This window comes from Topomyia yanbarensis, chromosome 3 (assembly GCF_030247195.1).
Source record: "Topomyia yanbarensis strain Yona2022 chromosome 3, ASM3024719v1, whole genome shotgun sequence".
Classification (NCBI taxonomy): Eukaryota; Metazoa; Arthropoda; class Insecta; order Diptera; family Culicidae; genus Topomyia; species Topomyia yanbarensis.
In genome coordinates, this window is record NC_080672.1 from 363379682 (window position 1) to 363392588 (window position 12907).

The window sequence follows — 12907 nt, forward strand, 5'->3', positions numbered from 1 at the left end:
AAAGAAAAGTCCACCACGCCAGAGCTCCGCAGTAACGTGGTAAGGGACGCTTACTGTGGGGTTTGCCCAGGTACCCCGCAAGCTCCGTTAACGATCGAGCATCTTTTTCACCCACTCGACCACTCATCCCTCGGCACGGGTTGTTTCACGCCTTGGACTTGGGGTTATGACTTTTTTTGCTTTGCGTGGTGAGCGCGGCCTAGATCATCACAACCGTCCTCCTTTACCAGGGCTTTGGACCTGTAGCTTTGGTTCTCAATAGTTCCAAGCTCGTAGGTTATTAGGGACATGCTACTATTGAGATCCGTCATTTGCTAGCAGAGTTATCCCCTTGTGGCGAATCAACACCGTACTTGTGTGCGAACCAGGGGCCGGCACATTGTAATGAAATTTACTAGCTAGCCTAAAATGCGCATTCACGTGCGTGACTCGTGGACGTTGGTGTTTAGTTATGGTATGGAACTTAATCAAGCATGTATGTGTGAATAAATAGTCCATTGTATCGTTAATGCCGGCGTAGCGGATAACCTCTACGGTGTACGCCCTTTAACACTGCGATCAGCAAGAGCCCAACTTTAAGTCCCAAGCCGTTCACGGGATCCGTGTCTTCTCCCTTGATGATAGTGTTGCTACTGCTGCGGAACAAAACGCGCTTCTTCCGGCTCGCTGGACATTCGGTTATACGATGAAACCACCTTCTGTCTGCGGCAGCACTTTTTCGATAAAAGGTTTCTTGTGCTGTGTGGAACCTCAAATTTGCTGGCAAAGTTGTGCAATGGAATACCGTGCAGGGGGGCTTTTCGAATTACTCCAGCTGCTTCTGCTACACACGAACGTGACCTTTACGGCTGTCCGGATCGGTTGAACTGCCTTGGCAACTTCACCACTGCAAATGGAAATGCGACCCTCTGGTGCAATGGACAATATTTACTGACTGTTGCTCAGCAGTTTATTCTGTTCGAATGGCTTTAGTTACCTTGAATGGACAGGAAAAGCTTGATTTCTGCCTCCTGGCGCTATCGAGAGTGCTTCTGTGCAGCGGAGTGCACGTCCTCCGCATTTAGAACGAAACTACACTACAGGAAAATTCACGCGTGTCCGAACCAATGAAACTGCCATGAGACGAAATTGTCTGCTGTCAACTGCTTTCTCAAGACAATATTTTACCCGACGTTCTTTTCAAGCCACTAGTCCTTCAGTATTTTCTTCGTCTTTGGTTCAGCAAGTGTCACCCTCATTTTGATGGTTTAATTTTTATTATTCACATATTATCGAATCATCAAACTTGACTAATTTTTAACTAACGTAACAACCATAACAACTTTCGACGGTATAACTTGCTGTCCCACGCACGCTCTTTATCACTGGTACTAGTGGTGAGAAGCTATCCCGAAAAAAGGATGGAATATTCTGGGTGTCTGTGCACTACCGTGAACAGACGAAACGAAATTTACATCAAAAACATAAACAAACATAACTAACAGCGGTGAGATATGTTGCAAATAACAAATACACTCTACGGAGTGTATACAAAAATTTGGTATATTTCCACCCAGTGCTAAATTGTTACCACAGATAACAGACGTTTAGGCTAGAACAAAATTTCTTCAAAAACCTGTGTAAACTTTCAAATTGATATACGTTGGAAATCCGTGTTTCACTATTGCCATCTGCGCAACTGTTTGCTACACGTGTTTGACAGCTGCACTCTAACTGCATTGTATCGATCACTGCGCCATCTACAATCGTTTGCCAAATGTGTTCCAGACGGCTGATTTATTCGGAATTTCAGTAGCGGGTATTTACACACGATTCAAACCGAGCCTAAACGTCTGTTATCTGTGTTGTTACCCTGACGGGTTACAGGATCAAATTTGGAATGTAGTTTCAAGGGGGCCTAGAGAAGAAATGCCTTCCTGATGATGGGGATCTTTATACCTGTTCAATTATACGAAGTTTAATAGTTTCTGGAAATTGAGTTCTTGTCGACCGGTCTCACGAACACTAATGCAGTTTCCTTGTGTAACAAAAAATCCAATTTACTTTTGCCGTCTTTGTTTATTATTTTCCACCAGCTTGTGAAGTAGTATTTGTGTTATGTGGCGTGTACGTACATGAGCCGTAGAAAAGTGTATTCCCGAGTGTAGGATTAGGGTGGCTTTGTTTAAGGGTGGGGAGTTTAAAAAATAAAAGGGTCTTAATAAATGGAAGCACAGATAACAGACGTTTAGGCTCGGTTTGAATCGTGTGTAAATACCCGCTACTGAAATTCCGAATAAATCAGCCGTCTGGAACACATTTGGCAAACGATTGTAGATGGCGCAGTGATCGATACAATGCAGTTAGAGTGCAGCTGTCAAACACGTGTAGCAAACAGTTGCGCAGATGGCAATAGTGAAACACGGATTTCCAACGTATATCAATTTGAAAGTTTACACAGGTTTTTGAAGAAATTTTGTTCTAGCCTAAACGTCTGTTATCTGTGATGGAAGTATTAAATAAAAACATACTTCATTTGCTTTGCATTAGTCCAGCATGCTTTTGTCGACTTTGCTGCGTTTTATTCATTATTTTTTCACGAGAAAACATAGTTTTACCACAAGTACACATAGAGAGACGCAGTCTGTCTCAGTTTCTACACTTTACGGTTGGTATTCTTTTACAATGTAAACATTAGATAGTACTTTTCCGTATAAGTAGCGTTCCGTATATTAATAGTGATTAGCCTATATGTATGATACTCGCCCGTCCTGCCGAGTCCAGCATTCCACTTAGTTTTATTTTCAGCATTCCACGAGAAAAAGCTCTATGGCAGCAAGCGGTTGAAGCACAAATAAACATAATCTCAATTTAAGCAGGAGCTGGAATATGTGAGCTCGTAGGTACAAGTTAGTCCGACCTAAATCATCGACAGGATGGGCTATCATAGGAACAGCAATGGCTTATTTAAAATTAAATTTAAATTCGTGACAGATGTTGCAGCAGATTGCACGGCCAGATGGTTTCGATCCGTTCCTTGACGAAATGGAACGGCAGCGAGAACCAGTTAAGTGTGGTGCTAGCGAAAATACCCATCGTTTCCGGATACTGATGGGTGAGCAGTGCCAACAGAGCTGTTATCGAGCAGAGACCGGCTGTGAACAGAATGAAAAAAGGCAGTTCTTTCTTTGGATAGACGGATACTTCGTGAAATGCTGGCAACAGCTCCCGATCGGCACACTCCGTGCAGGTGGGGTACGGATAGAACAGATGGCCTCGTTCGAGTGGGTATGGAAGCATCCGGAATGTTCCCTCCCAGGTACAGTGCAGCAGGTTCAACGCCCCTTCGACGTTTTTCCAGTGCTGCAGGTGGAAGAAAGCATAGGCTAGAGCTTCCGAGTCTCCCCGCTTCAGAATGTGCTCCGGAGGGAGAATTAGTTGTTTCATTTCGAGCAGATACTTGGGGACATGGGGATTGAACTCCACTGCTCGGTGAATTGCTTCCACGGCACTCATCTCGGCAGGCGTCAATCCCCGCTTGGAAGCAATGTCTGGTGAAAATTTCTCAGCTACTACACGTGCTTTGAGCAGAGCTGCAGTATAGCAAATAGTTGCCGATTTCGGCAACGAAATATCATCATACTTGGCCAGTACAGCCTGACAATCTGCATAAGCTTGCATTTCCAGTAACGCCTCGAGCAAGTTTTCATGAATATTCAACACGTTCATAATCGGCGGTATCTCTTTGGTGAGATCACGAAACATTTTTACAGCTTCTTTTAATTTACCCAACTTTCGGGCGCACATTGCTAGCCGTCGTTTAATATAGATTAGTACGTTCGTATCCCGACGGAAAAGGCCTTCCATGATGGAACCTTGATGTTGGACAGCCTGTGATTTTTTATAGTTTCCTTCGGCAACTTTCAAAGCCGTCCGTAAAATCCGCTCCGCATCGACAATAGTCGTGGCCTCCTCTTCTGCCAGCAGAATGTAGGCCGGAGCACAGTCTGGATTGATTTCAATAGCATTATTGGCCGCCTTAATACGAACCACTGGGTTTCTCTCGCGCCACGCCGTCTGCATGATCTCGTATTCCGCTTTTCCAGCATCTCCTAAAATAACGAGCTTAACATTTTCATTCAACTACTCAAACGAATCGTGAACTAACCTTCACATGTAAAGAACGTCTGATGGTCCTGAGCCGAAAGATTCATATCATAGAAAGTCAGCGGTTCTTTCTGAGTTGCCCAATAAAATCGCTGATACTCCGCACCCCGAAGGAGATTCAACGGATTACGCCAAACTTTACACTCTGGCATGCTTTGCGTAGTCGGTGTGGCGCTGGTGTTATTTTCAGCTGGCGTTTCCCCACCGCCGATCCACGGGCTGATGTGGTTGATGGAAACTTGTTCTACGAAGAATAAACAATCGGTCGATGTTTATTGAAGCATAATTTGAGAAAAAAACTCACCGATGAAGGATGTTCCATATTTACGAAAGTACCACCATTCAAATATCAAAATTAAACCGGAAATCAAACTGGACGTTCCGGTCAACGCTACATAGAATTTAGGAGTAACTGCAAAGGAAAATCATGAAGTGTAGTAACCATTGACCAAACAGCTAAAAATAAAATAATCTTACGTGTACTGAGAAACACGGACGAGTCCCACATTTTGAAGTGGAGCAGGCCGGAAGATATTTGTAGATATTAGCTCCTCTAGTCGTCCAGTTCCGTTTTGTCGGGCGGCTGCACTTGCAAACAATTTCAATTAAACAAGAATTCTGTGCAGAAATGGTGTTTTTCTATTTCACAGAATTGTACAAGAAATAGATAAAATATTTTTCCTAACAAGGCCGATGACACTCACAACATATCCATCAGTTTCGGAAAAAGCTTTTTTGTTTTACAACAGAGAAAGTGACAGCTGTCTCTTGGCTTTTACTTTGATCACGCAACAATCTCGCAGCTGCCGGCCAGGCGTGAGAGCTGAGTGAGGAGATGGATTTTGGTAGCATCAGAATCTCACAGTTACAATCAATAAAAAGGGCCAATTAGTGTAAAATGTTATTTATTTATTTATTTATTTATTTATTTATTGTCGTCAAACAAGAGTAGACCGTTTTGTTACAACGATAAAATATAGTATACACTTAAAACATAAAATACTAATAACTAAACTAAACACTATCTGGTTTACATAGCACTACTTTAGGATGTTCTTTATAAGCGAATAGAATTGAAATATTTTTTTAATTTGCTTTTTGTCATTGTTAAGTCAATAGCTTCGCAGTGCTTGTTGTAAGTTGCCATCATCTGATTTAATGGTCCAAACTTGGCATAATTTGTACGATAATTGTTTGTTATAAATGTATTTCGGATTCGTAACTGCCGGGAAGGTATATAAAAATTAAGTTTAGATAGAAGTTCGACTGAATCAATACGACACGAAATTATATCGTTTAGAAATGAAACCATTGCATATTCTCGGCGCTCTTTTAGTGTTTGGATGTTAATGAGCATACAGCGAGCTTTATAAGATGGGAGAGGAAATCGTGTCCAACCTATTTTGCGAAGTGCAAACAATAAAAATTGCCTTTGTACTGATTCTATTCTTTCTTCATGTGTGATTGAGAAAGGTGACCAAACTATGCTACAATATTCCAGTATTGACCTTACATACGAGATGTATAATGTTTTAATTGTATATGGATCATTAAAATTGTAACTAAAACGCTTTATAAATCCAAGCATGTTATTTGCTCTATTGATGATTGTGTTGTAATGGTCAATGAATGTTAATTTTGAATCTAGAATGACTCCCAAATCTTTAACTCTTTCGCACTTTTGTACCACTTGATTTCCTAGAGTGATTGAAATGTCAGGTGTAGTTCGTTTCCTACTAAAAGTTATTGCATTACATTTTTTTACGTTTAGTTGCAGAAGGCTTTTGTTACACCAGAGGTAAAACATATGTATTTCTTCCTGTAATATCTTTATGTCTTGTTCGTTCCTAATTTCTAAAAAAAGCTTCATGTCGTCGGCATAGATAAGAACTTTTATGTTTTTGAGAATGTATGATATGTCGTTTACGAATAAAATGAACAAAAGAGGGCCTAGATGGGAGCCTTGAGGAACTCCTGATGTGACTTGAATGGGATTCGATTTCTTCCCTTTAAATCTAACTATTTGTTGACGGTTAGTTAAATATGATTCGAGCCATTTGAGAAGACCTGATTCAATTCCTAATTTTTTCAGTTTGAATAATAGCAAGGGTATGTCGATACGATCAAATGCCTTGCTAAAGTCCGTGTAAAGAGCTTCAGTGTAGTTTCCATTCTCCATTGCAATCAATGAGTAGTTAACGAATTCTAGTAAATTTGTATTAGTTGAACGTCCTTTGAAGAACCCATGCTGCATGTTAGTAATTCTGTTTTTGATTTGATTGAATAGTTTTTCGTTAACGATTGCTTCAAAGAGTTTAGGCATACATGACATAATAGCAATTCCACGGTAGTTACATATGTCAGATTTTTTGCCACTTTTAAAAATGGGTACCAGGTACGAGCTTTTCCATAAATTGGGGAAAATGCCAGATTCAAGCGACATGTTAAAAAGCCAAAACAGAGGAGCTGTGAGTTCCAACGCTAAGTTCTTCATAAATACGGGTGGGATCCCGTCAGGTCCAGAACCTTTGGAGGCATCTAGTTTGTTTAGAGCCTCCATAATATCTTGCACACTGACATGATTGACGCCAATGTCTGTGGTGAATTCTGGGAAGAAACCGAAATATTCGCGATCACGATCTTCTTCAGAAAATGTGGTATAGATGTCTTGAAAGAAGGTTGCGAAAAGATTGCAGATTTGTTCCGCGTTGACACCGACATTTTCTTTAAGTTTCATTTTTGAAGGGAAGTTTTCCGATTTTAAATTATTTTTAACATGATTAAAGAAATTTTTTGGGCAAGATTTTATTTGAAGTTCGGTTTTTGAGTTATACTCTTCAAATGCTATTTTAATGGATAGGTTTAGTTGATCGCAAATGTCCAAATAGTTAAATAAGTTCCTTTCATTTCTGATTTTTTTATACTTTTTGTGGGCCTTTTGTTCACGATTTTTTAAATTTTTAATTTGCTCGTTATACCAAACTGGATATTTTGTGTTGCCTTGTCGCCTAATTTTTTTCAGTGGTACTTGTTCAACTATTATATCAAACAATTTTGTGTAAAAGACGTCTACTGAATTTTCGATACTTGTTTCATTTCTAAACAACGTTTGCCAATCTATACTGCTTAGTCTTTGTTTTATGTTGTCAAAATTTGCCAATTGAAATTGAAAGGCCTCTTCGTACTCGCAGTCATCGGGTCTTTTGTTATCATGTACAAATACAGAAAACTCTATTGCTGTATGAAACGCTTCATTTTTCCATAGTGGAGTTAATGATTCGGTGACACAGAAGTCTTCAAGAATGTTTGTGAATAATAAATCTAAATAACAGTTTTGCTGATTTCTAACATGATTAATTTGGTTAAGTCCTAAACTTGCAGTTTTGTCAAATATGGCCTGCAGAGTTTCGTTATCCCCAACGACTGGAAGTAGAATGCTTTCATTTTCAGTGTCTGGAAAGAAGTCAATGCTTCGTTGATTGAAGTCACCATAAATATGAACTTTTACCTCTGGGGGGAGCTTGGTTATAATGTCTTCGGCAATAAGAAAAAACTTTTCAAATGTATCTTTGCGGGCATTATTTGGGGGGAAGTACACAGAGGCAAATATATGTGTTTCACCTGCCAGATGGGTTTTAACCCACACATGCTCAAATTCTTTAAATTTCCTTGTAGTAATGATTTCTGCATTAAATTTTGATGTAATTGCTATTAAAACTCCCCCTCCTGACTTCTTTTCAGACATATGAATGTCTCGGTCAGCTCTAAACACATTGTAGCTGTTCCCGAAAACTTCTTCACTTCTAACACTTTCGTCCCAACTAGTTTCTGTAGCCAAAATAATTGTATAGGAGCTACTTAAAATATTCTTGTGAATTTCATTCATTTTCGATGCACTTTTCATTCTATTAAAATTTTGACAGTAAATTAAAATTTCTACTGACGACTCTACTTGAGGAATCGAGATTACCTCTTTTTGTTGTCGTTCAAATGGCGTCGAATCTTGGCAAACTGCGGTGTCCTCGTCATTTCCTTCTTCTAGGGAATGCGTCAATGTCGTCGAAAACACGAATGTTGAGAATGGCACGCCTTACACAAAACTGTTGACAAGCGCTCCGATGTTGGGTGCATTTGCATCGTCGACCGTGGTAAATCATCCACTGGATAGGGATTCAATGTCGGTCCTCTTTGAAACTGAATTGTTGGCCTATAGTTCGTGGGGGGGGTCCTGAGAAATGATCTTTTGCAGCCGCAAGAAGCACTCTATCCGGTGGCAGGAAACTATTGTTGTAGTGACTACTCGTATGGTTTTTGTTATAGTGGGTGTTGCCGGCCCTAAATGTGATTCTGCGATTGGTATTACTCGTATGGTTACTATTAACTGGCTGTCGTGAGTGGCGCGCTGCTTGCTCTTGATGAGGTCGAGGAAAATTTGTGGTGCTTTTGTTTTTTCCATTAACGTTATTATTATTATTTCGCCTCGATCTTTTTTTACGTCTTCTAGCCTTTTCGGCCTGTTTTTGCTGGTTCAGGTTTCTTAGTTTGCGTGCATCGTAATCGCTCCAGTCTGCTTTCCATACTTTCCTTGTACCCAAAAAGCGCCAACCTGAGTTATCGATATTTTTGTCGTTATTTAATTCGGCTTCCAAACTGGGGCATGAATCAAGCGATGATGTAGCGTTTTGACTTGCCGTTATGTTTGATGAAAGCGCCTTAAGTTCGTCGAGGATATCAATAGTTAGCGCAGAATTTGTGAAGTTTTGACTGGTGGATATGTTCGCTGACAGAGACTTAAGCTCGTCAAGAATATCAATCCCCAGCGTCGGGTTTGACGTCATAGTAATACTAGCCGCTGTGTCCAGAGACAGTTGATTAAGCTGGTTTATTTCATCATTCATGGTGCGCAGTTCAGCTGATAGCTCTGACGTTACCGTTTTCAGCGTGCTATAGACATTATTTTTCGTTGTCGTCATTGCTGTATCGAATAGCGAGGTAATGTGATTTTTAATGGCAACAACACTTCGAGTCAAACTGCTGTTTTTGTTTATTGCTATCAATTCCTGTTTTATTGTTGTAAGCAAAATTTCTAGGCCATCGATCGCTTCGTGAACTATGTTAGGCTTCTCCAGTTGAAACGCGAGCCGGTGCATTACTTCCGTATTGGCTTGCAGTTGTGATTCCAGAAGTTGTTGTTGTTCAATAAGCCCTTTGAACTCAATCTTGGCCTGCATCAATTCTTGACATGATTCACAGCACGGTAATAGATACGAGTTGATGTCCACCCTCTTGTCCTTCTTCCGCAGTGATCCCCTCGGAACAGTCACTCCAATGCAAGCGGCGTGGAATTTTCTTGGGCAACCTATACACGTCCACATAACTGTATCGGCGGAAGTGTCGAAAGTGCAAATTTCGCAACTCATTATGATTGATGTACACACACGAAAGGCTGAATTAATAAAAAACTAAATGAAATATCGCGCACGGCACCTGGATCGAACGATAAAAGCGTGCGAACTTGACGACTTGTTGTGAACTCATTAATTAATTACAGTATTAGATAAAACATGTGCAACCATGTCCAGACTGTCAACATATTTCTTTATTTTAAATTTAAATTTTATTTTCACGTTTCCTGAGTTGGAAAATACATTGTTGCAATCACGAAAATCAGCTTTATCGATGTATGTAATAAAAAAGAGCTTTTTTCTCATTTAATGACCCAATTGGGTCATTAAATGAGAAAAAACCTTTTTTTATTACTTACTTGATACTTGATGGGCAACAATTCGCTTCGTTGAATCTACGCCGAGTGAAGAATTCTCCTCCACTGAACCCGATCCTGGGCCAATCCCTTCCAGTCACCCTGGACATTGAGTGCTTTTAAGTCCTCTTCCACTGCAAACAACCATCGTGTACGCGGCCTGCCACGGAGTCGTCGGCCTCTTCCCGGTTCTCTACTGAATATTATCTTCGCCTGTCGTTCTTCCGGCATTCGTGCTACATGACCAGCCCACCGTGTTTTTTATTAGTTTGACAATATCCACTCCTTTATATACTTGGTAAAAACTTGTGATTCATGCGACGCCCCCAGATGCCATTTTCTTGTTTACCGCCGAGTATTGTTCGCAGCACCTTAAGTTCGAAGACACCGAACGCTCTACGATCAACTTCCTTTGACGTCCACGTTTCATGGCCGTACAAGGCAACCGGAACTGTCAATGTTTTGTGCAACGCGAATTTTGTCTTCATCTGCAAACTACGGGACTTCAGCTGGCTACGAATTCGGAAAAAGCCCTATTTGCAGTAGCAAGACGCCTTTTCACCTCGCGGGAAACATCATTATCGCACGTCACTAGAGTTCCAAGGTACACAAATTCTTCCACTACTTCAAATTTATCACCACCTAACACCACTTCACCAACAACATCACTATTGTACCCAAGTAGTTCTCCAGCTATCCTGTACTTCTTCTTGCTGGTGTTGATTGTGAGACCAATTCTTGCTGTCTCCTTTTTAAAAGGCACGAATGCCTCTTCCATGGCACGGCGGTCGATTCCAATGATATCAATATCGTCCGCAAATCCTAGGAGCATATGCGACCGAGTGACGATGGTACTATTCCTTTACACTCCTGCTCTCCTGATGACACCTTCAAGAGCAATATTGAACAGCAAATTTAACAGCGCATCACCCTGCTTCTATCCGTCTAAGGTTACGAAGGACGTCGAAATCTCATCCGCAACCCGAACACTTGATTTCGATCAATCCAGCGTTGCACGAATCAGCCTAATCAGTTTCGTCGGAAAACCTTGAACTGCCATTATGTGCCATAACTCGTTTCTTTTCACTGAATCGTACGCCGCTTTGAAATCAATAAACAGATGGTGTGTCTGCAAGTTGTATTCCCGGAATTTATCTAGGATCTGTCGCAGGGTAAACATTTGATTCGTTGTTGACCGGACTTCACAAAAACCACCTTGGTAAAAAGCTGACGAAAGACTCCTCCAACGGCCTCAATCTGTTGAACAGAATACGTGACATAATTTTGTACGCCGAATTGAGGAGCGATATTCCTCGATAATTGGCGCACTCCAGTCTGTGTCCCTTTTTGTATAAGGGACAAATGAGGCCCTCTAGCCAGTCAGCAGGTAGTTCTTCTTCTTCCCATACCTTCAAAAGAGTACGGTGAAATATTTCGTGCAGCTGCTCACTATCGTGTTTGAAAAGTTCGGCCGGAAGCTCGTCCTTTCCAGCAGCCTTACAGTTTTTTCAGCTCTTCAATTGCCTTTTTCACCTCTTCTAGCGTCGGAGGCCGTACAGCTTGTCCATCGTCACTTATCCTTATTCTGTTCGTTGACGCGCTAACATTCTCTCTATTCAACAATGTCTCGAAGTGCTCTCTCCACCAGGCTGCTACCATTGCTTTATCTGTCAGCAAGTTACCTTCACGGTAACTTGCTGACAGATGCACATGACGGGAGACGGCACTGTTTTTCTCCGTACGCCATTGACAGTTTCCTAAAATTTCCACATATCATTTTGTTCCATACTGTTTTGCGCCTCAGTAATGACGTTCTCCTCATACTGCTTTTTCTTTCTGCGGTGAATTCTTTTTTCGGCTCCTCTTGCTTCCTTGTACCGCTCTCTGTTCTGCCGGGTTCCAGACACTAACATCCGGCTTCTGGCAGCATTTTCTGGGTCGTCTCTGAGCAGTACCTATTACTACTCGCGCTGCTGTGCTCACCGCTCCGTGGATTGACTCCCACAGATTGTTAAGTTTGTTGTCTACGTTGATCCTCTTATCCGCTAATCAATCTTCTGGCGGTACTCGTCCGTCACACCTTCTGCTGAGAAGTGCTGGATATTGAAACGCAACGGTCGCTGAGTTCTTGAGTTCGCTACGGTTGATAACCGTGCTAGAATCTTACTGACGAGATGGTGGTCAGAGTCGATGTTTGGTCCTCTGAAGGTCCTCACATCTATAACATCCGAGAAGTGTTGGCCGTCTACCAGGACATGGTCTATTTGATTGCAAGTTTCGCCATTCGGATGTATCTTTGCGTGCAAAGTGCTGCTGATGACCATGCCTCTAACTGCAGCGAAGGTCACTAGTCTCAGGCCGTTGTCATTGGTTACAGAGTGAAGGCTCTCCTTACCAATGATTGGACGGAAAAAGTCCTCTCTACCGACCTGAGCGTTGGCGTCCCCGGTAACAATATGCACGTCATGCTTTGGGCACTCTCCGTATGTTTTGTCGAGACACTCGTAAAACGCGTCCTTCACGTCATCTGGTTTATCGTTTGTCGGTGCATAAAAGCTGTAGTTTAAGAATTTGCCCCGTACCCTCAATACACAGATTCGCACGTTAACCGGTTTCCACCTTATAACACGCTTCATCTGCTTGCCGATCACTATGAAACCAACTCCATGTTCTGCCTTTTCGTCGTCACTATAGTAGATGTTGTATTTGAAGGAAGCGATTGGATTCATCGCCCTGAATTCACCCAGTCAAAAAGGGCAAGTTGCTGGCTAATGGGGGGCTATTTGCCAACTCGGATGCGCTAATTGCCCTACAATCTGCCAGCAAATTGCTGGCAATTTGGGGGCTTTTTCAAATGCAACATTTGGACGATTTGCGGCCGTCATTTTTTTGCCGCTCTTCCCGCCATTTATCGCCCTTAATTGCCTAATATGAAAATTACAAATATTACTTATTCTCGGATTCATTATCTACTCACATAAACTTATCAGTAAACTTGGT

At 41.6% G+C, this 12907-nt stretch overlaps 1 protein-coding gene across 1 annotated transcript; it reads right to left on the reverse strand.

Annotated features, from left to right (window-relative positions):
- Positions 1-2299: 2299 nt before the first annotated feature.
- On the reverse strand, positions 2300-4904 carry LOC131690993 (protein ST7 homolog). The gene is made up of 4 exons (XM_058977113.1): positions 4624-4904; positions 4451-4558; positions 4148-4390; positions 2300-4091 (listed from the first exon to the last, which is right to left on the reverse strand). Exons 1-4 carry the CDS (start codon positions 4652-4654, stop codon positions 2959-2961), a joined length of 1515 nt encoding a protein of 504 aa, XP_058833096.1. The 5' UTR covers positions 4655-4904; the 3' UTR covers positions 2300-2958.
- Between the last annotated feature and the right edge of the window lie 8003 nt (positions 4905-12907).